The sequence below is a fragment of the Microcaecilia unicolor genome, chromosome 8, assembly GCF_901765095.1.
Source record: "Microcaecilia unicolor chromosome 8, aMicUni1.1, whole genome shotgun sequence".
NCBI classification, from domain to species: Eukaryota; Metazoa; Chordata; class Amphibia; order Gymnophiona; family Siphonopidae; genus Microcaecilia; species Microcaecilia unicolor.
Window position 1 is genome coordinate 94857123 of NC_044038.1, and position 15571 is coordinate 94872693.

A 15571-nucleotide genomic window follows, 5' to 3' on the forward strand; every position below is an offset into this window, starting at 1 on the left:
AGTATTCAAAAACAGGACACCTGTACTGATTTGTAAATAAATTTATTGATTAATGCAAATGTCCTGTACAATATGTGGCTAATAGCCAACTAATAAGTAATAACATATTTATTGGTCCCAGATCAAGGATGCAGGTTGCAGGTGCCCTCCCATGACTGTGGCTGCAACTTCCAACGACCATCCCCCCCCTTCCCCAGATGAATGAGATGACATGCCTCACTTTAGTTTCCCCCTTTCTGGGGTGGGTGGATAGTGTGTCCTGGTAGACCTGCCTGAGGCCCTACTTTTACTGGATGTCATGGCCTCCCTCACATAAAAGTAATGTGCTAAACACCCTTCCCACCGCCCCCCCCCCCCCTTAAAAACAACAAAAACAGGTCACCAAACCCTCATCGCATCTCACAATGCAAACATGCTGGTCACCAATGAGTGTGGTCTGCCAACATGTCCTGTGTGTTTTGTGTCAGTGCAGCTTCCAGGGTTCCCTGTCATGTCATCTGATGCATCTCAGTCCCCCATGGGTATAGGCCACGCCTCCTCACACCTTCCCCCATCCCCTGGCTCAGGCCACCCAGCTACTGCACTATGCAAGCCATGTTGCATGTGCTCATCTCATCCATACTCTGTTTACATACACAGGGCTCCAGCACCAGCAGAAGGAGCAGGCTGACGAGGAGGGCCACCTGCAGGAGGAGGAGCTAGGCCAGGAGGAGGAGGCAGGCCAGGAGGGGCACCTGGAGGAGGAGGAGGAGGAGCCAGGCCAGGAGGCCCACCAGGAGGAGGACTCGGAGGAGGGGGTCATCATCATTGATGAGGACATTCTGGAGGACCCCTCCCCACCTGCAGCTCCGTCTGAGCCATCTCCCTCCCCTCGGCCATCTCCATCGCCTCAGGCAGCTCCATCGCCTGGGCCACCTCCATCCCCTGGGCCATCATCTGGGTCCCCTGGGCCACCTCCAGCCCTTGGCCCTGCGGCTGTTGTGCGCCTCCTGCAGCACCTGGTAGATGGCCAGAACCAGGTGCTGCAGGAGCTACGAATCATAAGGCAGGGTAATGAGCAGCTGCAGGGCCCACTTAGGGTGGTCCTGCTGCTGCTCATTACCCTGCTACAGAGGGCCTTGATTAGAGGCCGTGGCCACCCGTCCTAGAAGGGGGGGAGGGAGTGACAGCTTGCATTTTGGGGGGGTTGTTGGGTGGGTGGGGTGTTTGTATGTTGGGGGGAGGAAATGTTGGCGGGGGGGTTGGGGGGATATGTAGGGGTGTTGGGGACTTTTTGTGGGGGGGGGGAATTTGTAGGGGTGGGTGTGGGGAGAATATGTTGGGGTCTGTACATAAATAATATTTTTCACATTTTAACTAACAGTGTGTGCGTTGTGCATTACATATAACCACATGGTGCTGTTGATGTGAGAGGAGGCAGCAATATGCATTGCATGAAATGTGAAGTGTGAATGAGAAAGCTGATGCATGTCTGTGATAATGGTGCCCATACAGAAGGCCACCTGTTCATTCCAACCTCCATGGCCCTATGTGCAGGGGGGTGGGCCGCGGAGGCTGGATGGCTATTTACTGTTGAGGGACACAAATGACCATCCTGCCTCTCTCCCTCCCCCTTACCATACAGCCCCACAGCACAGAGTGGCATTAATAATAGATTTGTTGTCTAGCACTTGTGATCTGCCAAGTACACTCTTGCACATAACCCTAGGTAGCACATACATGATGTTTCCTCAGTGTGATCACCAGACACCCTTACTCACAACCATACCAAATTGGTGGTGGGGGGCCCACCACGGACCTACAAACAGCTGCCTCATCTTTTCACATTCTATGCATCTGCAATGGTATATAGTGCTGAGGAGAAAAGGGAAAACAATGGGAAAACTATTAGATGGAGGCTTACTGCATCACAGTTGCAATATAATACAAGAGTTACAGAAGGGCACAAATAAATATGGTGTTCATTATTTGGTGTTTGCTCACACCTTTTTTAAGTAGGAGGTCAAGGTGACCTACATTCCAGGTCCTTCCCTGTCCCAGGAGGACTGTAAGTTTGTACCTAAGGCAATGGAGGGTTAAGTGGCTCACTCTAGATCACAAGGGACAGGAGTGGGAATTGAACTGGCAACCTTGTGATTACAAGGCTGGTGATCTAACCACTAGGCCACAGCAGCCATCAGGTTGTAGCTACCTGCAGGTAATTTGGGTTTGGACCTGTAACCACAAACTCTCTACCTCACCATGTCTTAAGGGCTCAGTAGGCAGTACCTGTGGCCACCTTGAAACTAGTTTACAGCCTACATGTCAGAAATGTTGTTGTTCCAGAACTCTGGAGGTTTGTAGGACTGTGTTCAATACTGTGCTAAAAACATGATTTGCCTATATAGTTCCCCCTCCCTCTCCTATCAAAAGTGAGAATGGGTGGCCATTTCATAAATGGGGACTGGGGTTCAGCACACAAACAAAGGATTGAACCTACTGGGAACCAATACAGCAGCTGCAACAGCTGGCCCACAGCATTGAGGACCTGGCAGAACCACACAGTACTGGGCTGATGGCCTCCAACCAGTGCATAGGAACCTGCTGAAAAGAAAGCTAAGACATGACTGCAGACTACATACTGTGAATGCACACTCCTTGATAATGAGCAGAAAGAGAAGAGGTGGCAGAGAAATAAGAGCTTACCATGAACGTCTGTTTCAAGAATGTGTAGTGCGCCTTCTATCTTCTGGAACATTAGCTGGACATCTGCCTCAGTGAAATGACCCTTACCGAGGGAGGGGTGCCTGATTTGGAGCAATTGTAGCAATTTCTTAGCTCCCACAGACTGCCTGCTACAACCAGGCACAGAGAATGGGAGACAGGAAGAGGGCCAAAGGATGGATACGGAAGCGTTGTGGGCCGAGGGCAACCACAAATAACAACCCCCCAAAATACACAGGTGTCCCGAAGCATACCTTGCCAAACACAAACCTTAATATAAATGTGGGTAACACGTGAGAACTCACGTGACTCAGAAGTCCCAGCGCATAAAATGGCGGTTTAAATGGCAATCAAGAAGGGGAAGGCAGGTGGGGACGCCCATAGTTATCTACCCATTATCGAAATCAGGAACTCCAAATCGCTATCTCAGCTCGGCACATTTAGGAATTATGTGTATAAATGAAATTACAGCGTCCATATCAGACACGCCTATCCCCCGTCCAAAATGGGCGTTCCTGGCGACGATATAAACGCCCACTCCGTATTTTCGAAACCCCATTGGTACAATGCCGCCACGCCAGCCCCCAACCCAGAAGGGTAATTTCTCAGATGCCAAGGTGGAGCTCCTGGTGCAGGAGATCCAGCAACGGCACACCAACCTGTTTGCTCCCATAGGGCAGAGACTGGCTTCGACCACCAAGCAGCGGGAATGGGAGGCGGTCCGTGACAGGGTGAATGCGGTCTTCCACTGTGCAAGGGACGTGGAGGACTGTAAGCGCAAGTGGCGCAAGCTGAGGAGGGATGTGAGGAGGAAGGCTGGGGCCAATCCCGCAGCACATGACACAGCCAACCTCACCCCCATGGAGCTTGTAGGGGTATTTCCCTGTGATCTAGCCTAAGCTGGTCTTGGCCTATACAAGCCTATGACATCTTGGTATAATAAGATGGCTGCTGCAACATCTCTGTGTCAGCAAGATCCAGCTTCAGCTTGTGGAAAATCACTGACAGGCTTGCTAAAGCCAAGGACAGTCTGTGTTCTAAACACCCCCTTCTATCACCCTGAGAACGGAGTAGGGAGGCAGACATGGCTCCAGAAGTTACCATTCTCCAAGGTCACAAAACAAAGAACTCTTCTTGCCCATGTACTGAACTGGACAAGATCATGATTGGTTCCTACCGTCACCTGACCGAGAGGTACGGGGAAAGCGGGAACAGAAGTAAGTTAGTGAGTCGGAGACCCTTGGAAGAGGGGCAACTGGTAAGGGGACCTGAGAAATCCAGCAAGGCTCGGGGAGAGCCAGAGACTTTGTATGATACCAACCTCGTGACCTGCATCCTGGTGCAAATACCTGTGGCAGAGATATTGGCTCTGATAACCAAAGGAGTGACGGGAACCTACTTGGGCTGATAAAGACCTGCACTACATAAGACACAGACAGCTAAAATAGTGTCTGGGGAGATTCTGCTCCGGTCTTATCTGAAGCCGTCATCAGGACAGCGTGGTAAGATCACAGTGATATATTTCCTGGTCTGGGGTTAGGCAGTGGTTTTATCTAAGTATGACTGGTTTATGTCATAAGTACATAAGTAGTGCCATACTGGAAAAGACCAAAGGTCCATCTAGCCCAGCATCCTGTCACCGACAGTGGCCAATCCAGGTCAAGGGCACCTGGCACGCTCCCCAAACGTAAAAACATTCCAGACAAGTTATACCTAAAAATGCGGAATTTTTCCAAGTCCATTTAATAGCGGTCTATGGACTTGTCCTTTAGGAATCTATCTAACCCCTTTTTAAACTCCGTCAAGCTAACCGCCCGTACCACGTTCTCCGGCAACGAATTCCAGAGTCTAATTACACGTTGGGTGAAGAAAAATTTTCTCCGATTCGTTTTAAATTTACCACACTGTAGCTTCAACTCATGCCCTCTAGTCCTAGTATTTTTGGATAGCGTGAACAGTCGCTTCACATCCACCCGATCCATTCCACTCATTATTTTATACACTTCTATCATATACACTGCTAATGTGTATTTTGCATAAGATGTGATAAGTTTCATAAGGATTATTAGGTTATCATTTGTACTGTTCTAATCATTACCGTACTTAGTCTCAGGATAATCAGAGTGTAGTATAGACAATATATTTTGGTAGTGCTCATATCAGTAAGGGATATTTTTATTGCATAAGCTAGCGCAGAGTATTTCTATTTTCTTATCCATAATAAAGCTAATATATATATATATCTATCAGCTGTGTCTTTCTTTTTCACTCTACACACCAACACACCTGGAGAGGTGCCAGAAGCAAGATTCCTGTATCTCACCCTAGACAGAGCTAGTGAGTCTGTTAGGCAGACTTATGCATCAGGGAATCTTGGTATAAGTAATCTGTGGGTACCTGTTGCCCTAGGTATTATTTATCTCACCCTACAAGCTGATGGTCCACGCCCTGCTACCCCAGGAGGGCATCCACGGGATCGGGTCCCTTGACACCTCGGCCCAGCCTGAGGGCTCAGGTAGGTTGTCCATTATGATGTTGGGATATCTGTTGTGCTGCACTACACTGTGTTATACAAGTTGGGGCCAGGGGGAGGAGGGAGGTGGGGGAGGAGTATGTGGAATAAACGCCCACCTTTATGATGGTGTCTCACCTCCTACCCCCTACTCAGTTGCTCTGTACCCTTACTCTCTATTCCTACCGTAGTCATTGGCTTCCCTCTTACTTGTCCTGTGTGTGCAGCTTAATTACAGTGTAAGGTGTCTGAGTAGTGGTAGTATTAATGTGTGTCATAGGAGCAGACTCAGTGGGTGTTTGAGCACCCCCAATATTGAGGAAATATCATGTAGGTGTCCAGGGAGGGCTTATTTGCACTGGGCTTAGCACCCCCAATAATACTTTACACTTGGCTCCTATCCTATGGGTGTGTGTAGGTTACTACTCTATTCTGTGGCACAACTTTGGGCCTCTTCCTTCCCTACTCCCTCCTATTTTCCCATCATCACCAAACTGTGCCTATTTCCTTCTGTCACCTTTGTGCTTTAGTTAGTGTGGGCCATATGCATGCAACTTAAGGAGCCTGTAATCGGGGTCATAAAGCAGTTCTAGGCAGTGTACCAAGTCAGTAGTAACACAAGACACGCTCAAATGTCCTTCACTTTAACTAATATACAACAAACAGCTTGTCCGGGTCCACAAAGTTGTGAGCGGTGTCCTTGTCGTGGCTGTCCGTCCACCAGCTGTACCCAGCTGCCTGTGGGGCTGTCGTTCACATGGGTCTCAAACCCAATCCTCCTCACCATCTCTTTGCAGTGTCATAAAGTGTGGGGCTATGTAGATGAATGCTGAAAGACAAAAGTGGGTTATTTTCACCAACACACTTCCTCACCCTTGTGCTATACAGGTGATGACTCTGATGAGGCTGGCCCTAGTGGCCTCCAATCACAACAAAGGCCTACACCAGCAGGACAGCCTCACCCTCCACCGCCTGCAGCAGCAGTCCAGCCTCTACCACCACCACCACCTGCATCATTGCAGCCTCTACCTCCACCACCTGCACCAGAGCACCCTCTACCGCCACCACCTGCAGCAGCAGTAGTCCAGCCTCTAACACCACCACCTGCACCAGTGCAGCCTCTACCTCCACCACCTGCAGCAGCAGAACCAGCACTAGAGGCCCAACCTCTACCAGCACCACCGGCAGAGGCAGCACCTCCACCACCGGTTGAGTTTTCTGATGCGGAGGATGCATATAGGGGCCAGCTCCTCGCCAGAGGCCCTCCAGCCAAAGGAGGCAACTCCTGCGGCTGGCCACTGATTTGCTGCGGCACAATGTGGGCTTGGAGGAGTACCGGCAGCAAAAATTAGAGCTGCAGCAGGAAGCACTGCAGGCGCAGCGCCAAGCCCACCAGGAACTGCTCCAGGCGCAGCGCCAAGCCCACCATGAGGTGCTCCAGCAACTGCAACAGCTGCAGCACAGCATTGAAGGCCTGCGCCCTCAGGTCACAGCACCTACTCCACCGGTGGTGGTGCAGCAAGACCTGCCATCCACTTCCTCCTCCAGTGGGCAGCAACCACCACCAGCTAAGAGGTGGGCCTTGAGATCGGGCGCCTCCGCAGCCACTAGTGCAGCACCCACCAATCCAGCTCCCATTCTGGGTCCTGTGGCCAGGCTACAGCCAACAAGGTGGCCGGATTTCCACAGCGCAGCCGAAGCCGCAGGCTGCTGTGTGGATACGGAGGACAGTGGGAGTAGCCCATCGGAGGAGTCTGAACAGACTTCCCCTGCAGCACCAGCTGCAAAGGAAGTCCGTGGGAGGGGTAAGAGGGGACGGGGGAGGGGACGGGGAAAGTGATGGCACATGCTGGAGGGTGAGGGTTGGTGGGTGGTGGTGGTGGTGGGTGTGATGTGATGGTAACACTTATGTGAGTATTACAAATAAATGTGCACTTACTTTCACACAAAACTTGTTTCTATGAGTCTTTGCCTGGCTCTGATGCCAAGCTGGTAAGCAGTGAGCTCTGCTCTGTGGGCTGGGGGTGGAGGGGGCTCCTCTTCCTGCTCATCTGGGGCCTCCTCTGGTGGCTGTGGCTCCTCTGGGAGGGCCTGTCCTCTGCGCTCGGCCAAATTGTGCAGCATGCAGCAAGCCACAAAGATCTTGGCCACCTTTTCTGGACTGTAGAGCAGCTCTCCTCCAGACCAGTCCAGACAGCGGAACCGGTTTTTCAAGAAGCCAAAGGTCCGCTCAATGATCCCCCGTGTGCTCCGATGCCTCCTGTTGTAGGTTTCTTCTGCCCCTGGTTGTGGATGCACCATGGGGGTCATGAGCCATGTCCTCTGTGGGTAGCCTCAGTCACCTTTGGAGAGAAGCAGAATGAGATAGATGAGTGTGTATTGCTTGGAGCAGGTACAGGGGGGGGAGGGGGGATTAGGATAGTGGGTTGTGGAGTGAGGCGGAGGAAGGCAGGGCAGAGGGTTGCCCAGTGGAGGAGATATAGTATGGGTACATCCATGTTGCACTTACCTAGTAGCCATCCACCAGTGAACTCCCCTCGCTCAAACCTGCGGAAGATGCCCGAGTGCTGTAGGATGTAGGCATCGTGGGTGGAACCGGGGTACCTGGCACACACGTCTAATATCTCCCCCTGGGCATCACACACAACTTGCATGTTCATCAAATAAAATGCCTTCCTGTTTCTGTAGGTGGCTTCGTGTGGCCAGGGGGGGTCTGAGTGGGACGTGTGTGCAGTCAATCACACCTATGACCGAGGGGAATCTAGCAACAGCATAGAAGGCGGCCATGTTGTTGTGCAGGGCCTGGGGGGTGGTGGGGAAAGTGATGTAGTGAGAGGTGTGAGTTAGAAAGGCATCCAGGAACTGGGTGAGACAGTGTGAAATAGAAGCCTGGGTGAGCCCTGTGTTAGCAGCTAATACGGATTGAAAACTCCCAGTGGCCAGGACAGAGAGAGAGGCAGTGATTTTGAGGTGGACAGGGATGGGGTTATTCCTAGGGGTCTGGGGCTGAAGGAGGGGTTTCAGCTGCTCACAAAGCTGCACAATGGTCGCCTTATCAAACCTGAACCTTGTCAGACACTGCTGGTCAGTGAGTTGTAGGAAGGTGGTGCGGGGCCTGAACACTCGTGGCCGTGAATACCTCCTGCGGTGTGTGGCCTGTTCCTCTAACATGGAAGCCACCAGTGAATTTAGTGCATCCATTTCCCCACCAGTGCAAGTATTAGTAGTAGTACTGAAACAACAGCAGCACACAGAATCTCACTCCGAACACACCCTCTGGCCAGTCACTCCCCAAACAGTACAGGGAACACAGAGACAAAGGGAAGTCAGGCAATACAATATACACCTGGGAACAGTGAATGGAGAGGGCTAGGGGGAAGGGAAGGGGAAGGGACCGATAGAGCAAGGAGGAGGAGTAGGGAAAGGTCAAAAGGTAAGACACAAAAGAGGCAGGTGAGGGTGACAACGTTCCGACTAGGGCAGACAGACAAACGTTACAGATACTCCACACACTCAGCTTTCTCTGCAACCACCAATTCAGCTCTCCCAACACCGATCGCGCCACTCTCCAACTCCACACAATCGCTAATGGGTCTAAAGACGATTCCCCCCTTGCTCTGGTCGCTTTTATTTCGGGTCTAAGCAATGACGCCCATGTTCGCGCCCACCCTAAGTCATTTCGCTATCCGTTATATGTTGTAGACACCCACCTCGTAACACCGCCCTTAACACGCCCCTTATTTGGGCGTTTGTATCTGAGCGTACGAGCGAAACGGACGCACTTAAAGTTTTGTTTCCATTATACTGATTTAATCGTTTTTGTGAGATAAACGTCTATCTCCCGATTTAGGTCGCACTATAGGCGTTTTTCTCTTTCGAAAATAAGCTTTGTAAGTCTAGGTGCTTTGAAAACGAGCCCCTAAGTGTGGTATATACCTCTTTCTTACTTGTGAGTGTAGTTATATTTCAAACTGTGCACTTTACCCCTTTTTGCCATCCAAGTTAAATAAATCCCTTTAGATGAATTGCACCTTCTAGCCTAGACTGTTTTATTGGATGAAGGATGCTAAATGAATGGATTTACTGTGCCTTCCAAATTGCTGGCTCTGGCCCTGGCCCCACAAACCAGTCTTTAAAAAAAACCATTCAAAGTAACCTGCCTAATGCTCATCAGGCAAACAAGGGTTACAAATTCATTATGGGTATCCTGAAAACCTGACTGGCTAGGTGTGTCCTGGGAACTCCTTTGATAACCACTGATCTACATGAATAGCTCAGAAATACCCAAGCTCTCTCCCTTCAGGTAGTCCAGAACCCAAGATCGAGGTCCCTGGAGCTCAAGAGAGGGATAGGGCTTAGAAACAGTGTTAGGAGACTCCTGTTGGCAGGGAAGCTCATTCCAGGGGTCTAACCTCTAAGGGATCAGCCATTGGAAAAGAGCTGGCTAAATAGCATCGTTGCCATATTAAGTCTGCTTAAGTTCATGGAAATTAACAACATGAGAACATGCTGAATAAAAACAAGGTGATGGAAATTAGAAAGGAAGACTCAAGTTGTGTTCAAATTGAGATACCAAGGGAACCCATAGCCTGGGGAGGGGAGAGGGGTCTGCAAGGAGTATACTAAGAGGGCTCTGAGAGTGAGGAAACCACTGTTGCTGTGGCTGGTTGCATTTTTGTTTCTGCACAACTAATTCACTAATTTTTTTTCTATTGGAATAATCTCAAAATCCAATATGGCTGTAAGGTTCACTGAAGAGCACAGAGAAAAGTCTAAAAACCAAAAGGGGCCTAAAGATGGTCTTCACTTTCAATAGCCAGGAGCCCCATAGGGTGGCATGACAGTCCCAAAGCTCCCAGTTGTGCCCGCAAGACCTAAAAGAAATTTATTTTATGGGAGCAAACCTGAGAAATGTTTGCCAGAGGAACACTTCATCATCAGCAGCAACAGGATAAGAAACATGAGAGTTAATCTGTAGCACAGCCAAATAGAGACATAAGAAAAGCTTCTACTATGAGGCTAGTTAAGCCCTGAAGAGAGTTACATGGGAGTGGCGGGGGGGAGGAGAGAATGGATATGGACAGATCAGATGAACTCGTTCCCCATCAGCTTTCTCTTTTGAAAGTCATACAATAAAAAAGGATCTAATTTTAAACAAACACACACACACACAAAATAGGGTCACTATTAACCCAGCAAAGTAACCAGCCACAGTGGTAACTTCCATTTATATCGGTCAGTGGTTCTCAGGATAGATTTGCTTACAATGGAGGTAATGCATGCAAATTCAACTCATGCATATTCATTATAGGTATCCTGAGAACCTGACTGGCTAGTGGGTCCCGAGGACGGGGTTAAGAAAACCGATATAAGTAGTGGCAGTGAATATGTGGATAGTATAGTCAGTTAGTTTAGGCCTGAATCAAACATATAAGTTACATGGATAGCAACTGAATACTGCCGCTATCCTCCTAATTCTATAAAAGTCACCAAAAAGTGCACATGCAAATTTGTGCACCATTTAATTGAAATGCTAATTAGCACCAATAATTGGCTTTCTAGCAAGCAATTAATAGCACAATTATTGGCACCAATTAGATTTAATTGGCATTTGTGTGAAAATTTTCGCTTGGGATCTGCATCTAAAATTTGTGTGATCTGAAGGGGGTGTGGAAATGGGCGGGGTATGGGCAGAATGGGGACTTTCCTAAAATTAATGTACATTGTTATAGAATAAAGGGCATATGCACCTAAAAACATTTGCACCACATTTCAGTTGGTGCACATGGCCACACCTAAAGTTAGGCATGATTCCTGGGCATAACAGCTATTCTATAAACCACTCCTAACTTTAAGCTCGACTTACAGAATAGAGCTTTTTTCAGCGCTAATTTTTTTTGGCGCCATATAAACTAGCCCTATGTGGATAATTTTTTGGTTCACTCTCACTCCTCCTCTCCCAGTCTAGAAACATACAGACAATATCTGGCCAATCAGCAAGATACTTGGCTCAATACTGCCCATATACTTTTTCAAAAAATACAGATAAGCAAGTAATGTTCACCAACTATCACTGAACGTATAATTTGTTTTGAATAGAGATACAAGTAAATCTTCACATGTAAATCTTCCAGCATCATTTATGTCTGATTTTCCCCCCTGTAGGATGTTGTTTTCTGTGTGGTTATATTTGAAACCTCACTACAGATCTAGAGTAGGACCCAGTAGTTTTAGCAAGATCCTTGTGCAAGATCAGCGTTCTAGCTCTTGCTCTGGATTTCACATTAAACTTCTCACCAGCTGCTGCAGAGCACCAGAAAGTTCCCGGAAAGCAGTTGACTCCACATTCTCCAGCTCAGCTGAATAGGGCAAATTTGAAAGCGTTAAATAGCCACTGTACACCAGTTTGGTGTGGTCTGGAAGAGCTGGGGTGCTGCTAGGAGATATGACTCGCTGATGTTTAACTTTAAAAGAAATAAAAAAGGCATTCAAAATATGCAATAGATAGAAATCATTGCACACGGGGATTGATCTAAGGATTTCTTCAACTGTATCATGTCTGCTGAGCAACTCATCCTAGTTTACTGGCTAAAATATCACAATTACTATACAGATAAAATAGAATCTGGAGCTCAGGATGTGTTCTGTGTGGATTTCAATTGCACCACTCTTAAATATCTTTTCTAAGCTCATTCTCCACTAGACACTTCCGATGACATCACCTTCTTGTCAGAAGTACAACATTGTAAATGAGTAAAAGTTTACTTAAGTCTCAGTCACCAGGGAGTCAACAGTCAGAGAGAAAACCTGGCCAAGGCTTGATTTATTAAAATGTATAGGCCCCCTGCCTCAAGCTTTACACCCTCCCACTTCTGAAGAGCAACACTCCTATACTCACAGGCAAAATACCAGACCAGGAAGCCAATGACAGAGGCCAGGAGGATGACTATTAGTACAATGACCACCATGAGGAGAAGCCTGGCTTGTGAGTGACTCTTATCAGGTCTTTCCACTTTTGGGAGAAATGCTACTGACTCCCGGCGGCCACGTCCAGCCTGGGAAAAAAAAAAAAGGAGAGAAGAGAAAGATTAATTCAGCTCATGGTCTCAGCATGAACCTGGTCTGTGACAAGAGGCAGGGGGTCATTTCTTGATCTGTACCCTCATATTAACACAGTAAATGTAAGGTCCATCCAGCCTGCCCAACAGGATGAATTCTTCAAATCTCTAAGCACTAAATTTTGAAAGATAAGAATAACTGGTTCAACAAGTCCCGGAGGACATGATTTCGACTGGACACGCTTAATACATATAATCAGGTCCAGGGGGATGAGATTTTTTAAAAAGCCTTAATTGTAATTTAGATACACTGCTTAACTATAAAGAACAACATTGGATTTTTCAGTTGGCCACCTTGGAACCCAAAGGATTGAACTCTGAATTACATTGTATGTCATTAGTTTGACATTATTGAACGCAGGGAGTGTTTGTATAAAAGGAATAGCAGCCATCTTGGCGGTTGATTCTATAGAAGATATGCTTAGTTTAGTTTACTTGCAGGCTCATTTTCTAAAGAGATGGATGTCCAAAAAGTGACATAAATCAGCACTTGGACGTCCATCTCTCAGACACGCCCAAATCGGTATAATTGAAACCTGATTTTGGACATCTCTAATTGAAGTCCGTCGCAAGGACATCCAAATTTCAAGGGGGCATATCGGAGGCGTGGTGAAGGTAGGACTTGGGCATTCCTAAAACTTGGATGTCTTTGACCCATAATGGAAAAAAGCAGAGACGCCCATGAGTAAAACTTGGACGTTTTCACCCGGACCTGTTTTTATTACTACTACTACTTAACATTTCTAAAGCGCTACTAGGATTACGCAGCGCTGTACAGTTTAACAAAGAAGGACAGTCCCTGCTCAAAGGAGCTTACAATCTAATGGACAAAATGTGCAGACAATCAAATTGGGGCAGTCTAGATTTCCTGAATAGAGGTATAATGGTTAGTTGCCGAAGGCGACATTGAAGAAGTGGGCTTTGAGCAAGGATTTGAAGATGGGCAGGGAGGGGGCTTGGCGTATGGGCTCAGGAAGTTTATTCCAAGCATAGGGAGAAGAAAGGCAGAAAGAGCGGAGCCTCGAATTGGCGGTGGTGGAGAAGGGTACTGCAAGGAGGGATTTGTCCTGTGAGCGGAGGTTTCGGGTAGGAGCGTAAGGGGAGATAAAGGTAGAGAGGTAATGAGGGGCTGCAGATTGAGTGCATTTGTAGGTTAGTAGGAGAAGCTTGAACTGGATGCAGTACCTGATCGGATGCCAGTGAAGTGACTTGAGGAGAGGGGTGATATGAGCATATCGGTCCAGGCAGAAGATAAGACGTGCAGCAGAGTTCTAAACGGATTGAAGGGGGGATAGATGGCTATGTGGGAGGCCAGTGAGGAGTAGGTTGCAGTAGTCAAGGCGAGAGGTAATGAGAGAGTGGACGAGAGTTCGGGTGGTGTGCTCAGAGAGGAAAGGGTGAATTTTGCTGATGTTATAGAGAAAGAAGCGACAGGTCTTGGCTATCTGCTGGATATGCGCAGAGAAGGAGAGGGAGGAGTCGAAGATGACTTCCGAGGTTGCGGGCAGATGAGACGGGGAGGATGAGGGTGCCATTGACTGAGATAGAAAGTGGAGGGAGAGGAGAAGTGGGTTTGGGTGGAAAGACAATAAGCTCTGTCTTGGCCATGTTCAGTTTCAGGTGGCAGTTGGACATCCATGCAGCAATGTCGGATAAGCAGGCCGATACTTTGGCCTGGGTTTCCGCAGTGATGTCTGGTGTGGAGAGATAAAGCTGGGTGTCGTCAGCATAGAGATGAAATTGGAAACCATGAGATAAGATCAGGGAGTCCAGGGAATAAGGCACAAAAAGGTGCCCAGAATGACCGGATGACCACTGAAGGGAATCGTGGATGACCTCCCCTTACTCCCCCAGTGGTCACTAACCCCCTCCTACCCTCAAAAAACATTATTAAAAATATTACTTGCCAGCCTCAAATGTCATACTCAGGTTTATGACAGCGCATGCAGGTCCCTGGAGCAGTTTTAGTGGGTGCAGTGCACTTGAGACAGGTGGACCCAGTCCCATACCCCCCCCCCCCTACCTGTTACATTTGTGGAGGAAACAGCGATCCCTCCAAAACCCACCAGAAACCCTCTATACCCATATCTAGGTGCCCCCTTCACCTGTAAGGGCTATGGTAGTGGTGTACAGTTGGGGGTAGTGGGTTTTGGGGGGCTCATCACATACCTTGGAGCATTTTATGAAGTCCACTGCAGTGCCCCCTAGGGTGCCCGATTGATGTCCTGGCACATCAGGGGGACCAGTGCACTACAAATGCCGGTTCCTCCCACGTCCAAATGGCTTGCATTTGGATGTTTTTGACTTGGACGTCTTTGGTTTCGAAAATCGCCGAAAGGCAAAGATATCCAAATCCAAGGACATTCTAGGTATTTTCGAAATGAAAGATGGATGTCCATCTTTTCTCGAAAATGACCTTTTCCCCTCCTATGAATCTGGATGTTTTACAAAGACGTCCAAATTCCAACTTAGATGTTTCTTTCGAAAATGCCCCTCTTGATATACTGCCTTTCAACAACAGAAACCAAAGTGGTTTACAACTAATTCCATACACAAAAATCAGAAACGTGGAGGGGCATAATCGAACGCATATGCCTATCTCCATGGGCGTTTATCTCCGAGAACGGGTCCGTGAAGGGGCGGGCCGAACTGTATTTTCGAAAAAATGGACGTTTTTGAGCTGGGCGTTTGTTTTTTTTAGCGATAATGGAAACTAAAAACGCCCAGCTCAAAAACGTCCTAATCCGAGCCATTTGGTTGTGGGAGGTGCCAGGATTGGTAGTACACTGGCACCTCTGATATGCCAGGACACCAACTGGGCACCCTAGGTCAGTGCGGTGGACTTCAGAAAAAGCTCCCACATGCATAGCTCCCTTACCACGGGTGCTGAGCTCCCAACCCCCTCCCCCAAAACCCACTACCCACAAATGTAAAACACTACCATAGCTCTTAGGGGTGAAGGGGGCACCTACATGTGGGTACAGTGGGTTTTGGAGGCCTCCCATTTACCAGCACAAGTGTTACAGGTAGGGGGGGAATGGGCCTGGGTCCACCTGGCTGAAGTGCACTGCGGTACCCACTAAAAGTGCTCCAGGGACCTGCATACACGCAGGCCTCTAGGACTTGTTGCTGCTGTATAACATTGGCACACCAGTTGACACCTGAAGACTAATCTCTCCGAAAACGTCCTTTATTGGAATAACCGCCTTTACTCACAGTTAACTGCAGAGGTTGTGCC

The 15571-nt window shown here is 48.3% G+C and overlaps 1 protein-coding gene across 1 annotated transcript in view; it reads right to left on the reverse strand.

The window, feature by feature from the left end:
* The window catches only part of LOC115476628 (suppressor of tumorigenicity 14 protein-like), a 173401-nt gene that overhangs the window by 124742 nt on the left and 33088 nt on the right, over nt 1-15571 (reverse strand). The window contains exons 2-3 of the mRNA XM_030213105.1: nt 12114-12270; nt 11513-11679 (exon numbers count right to left, since the gene is read on the reverse strand). Of these exons, the coding sequence (XP_030068965.1) occupies nt 11513-11679; nt 12114-12270 (324 nt within the window). The remainder of the gene's footprint in view (nt 1-11512; nt 11680-12113; nt 12271-15571) is intronic.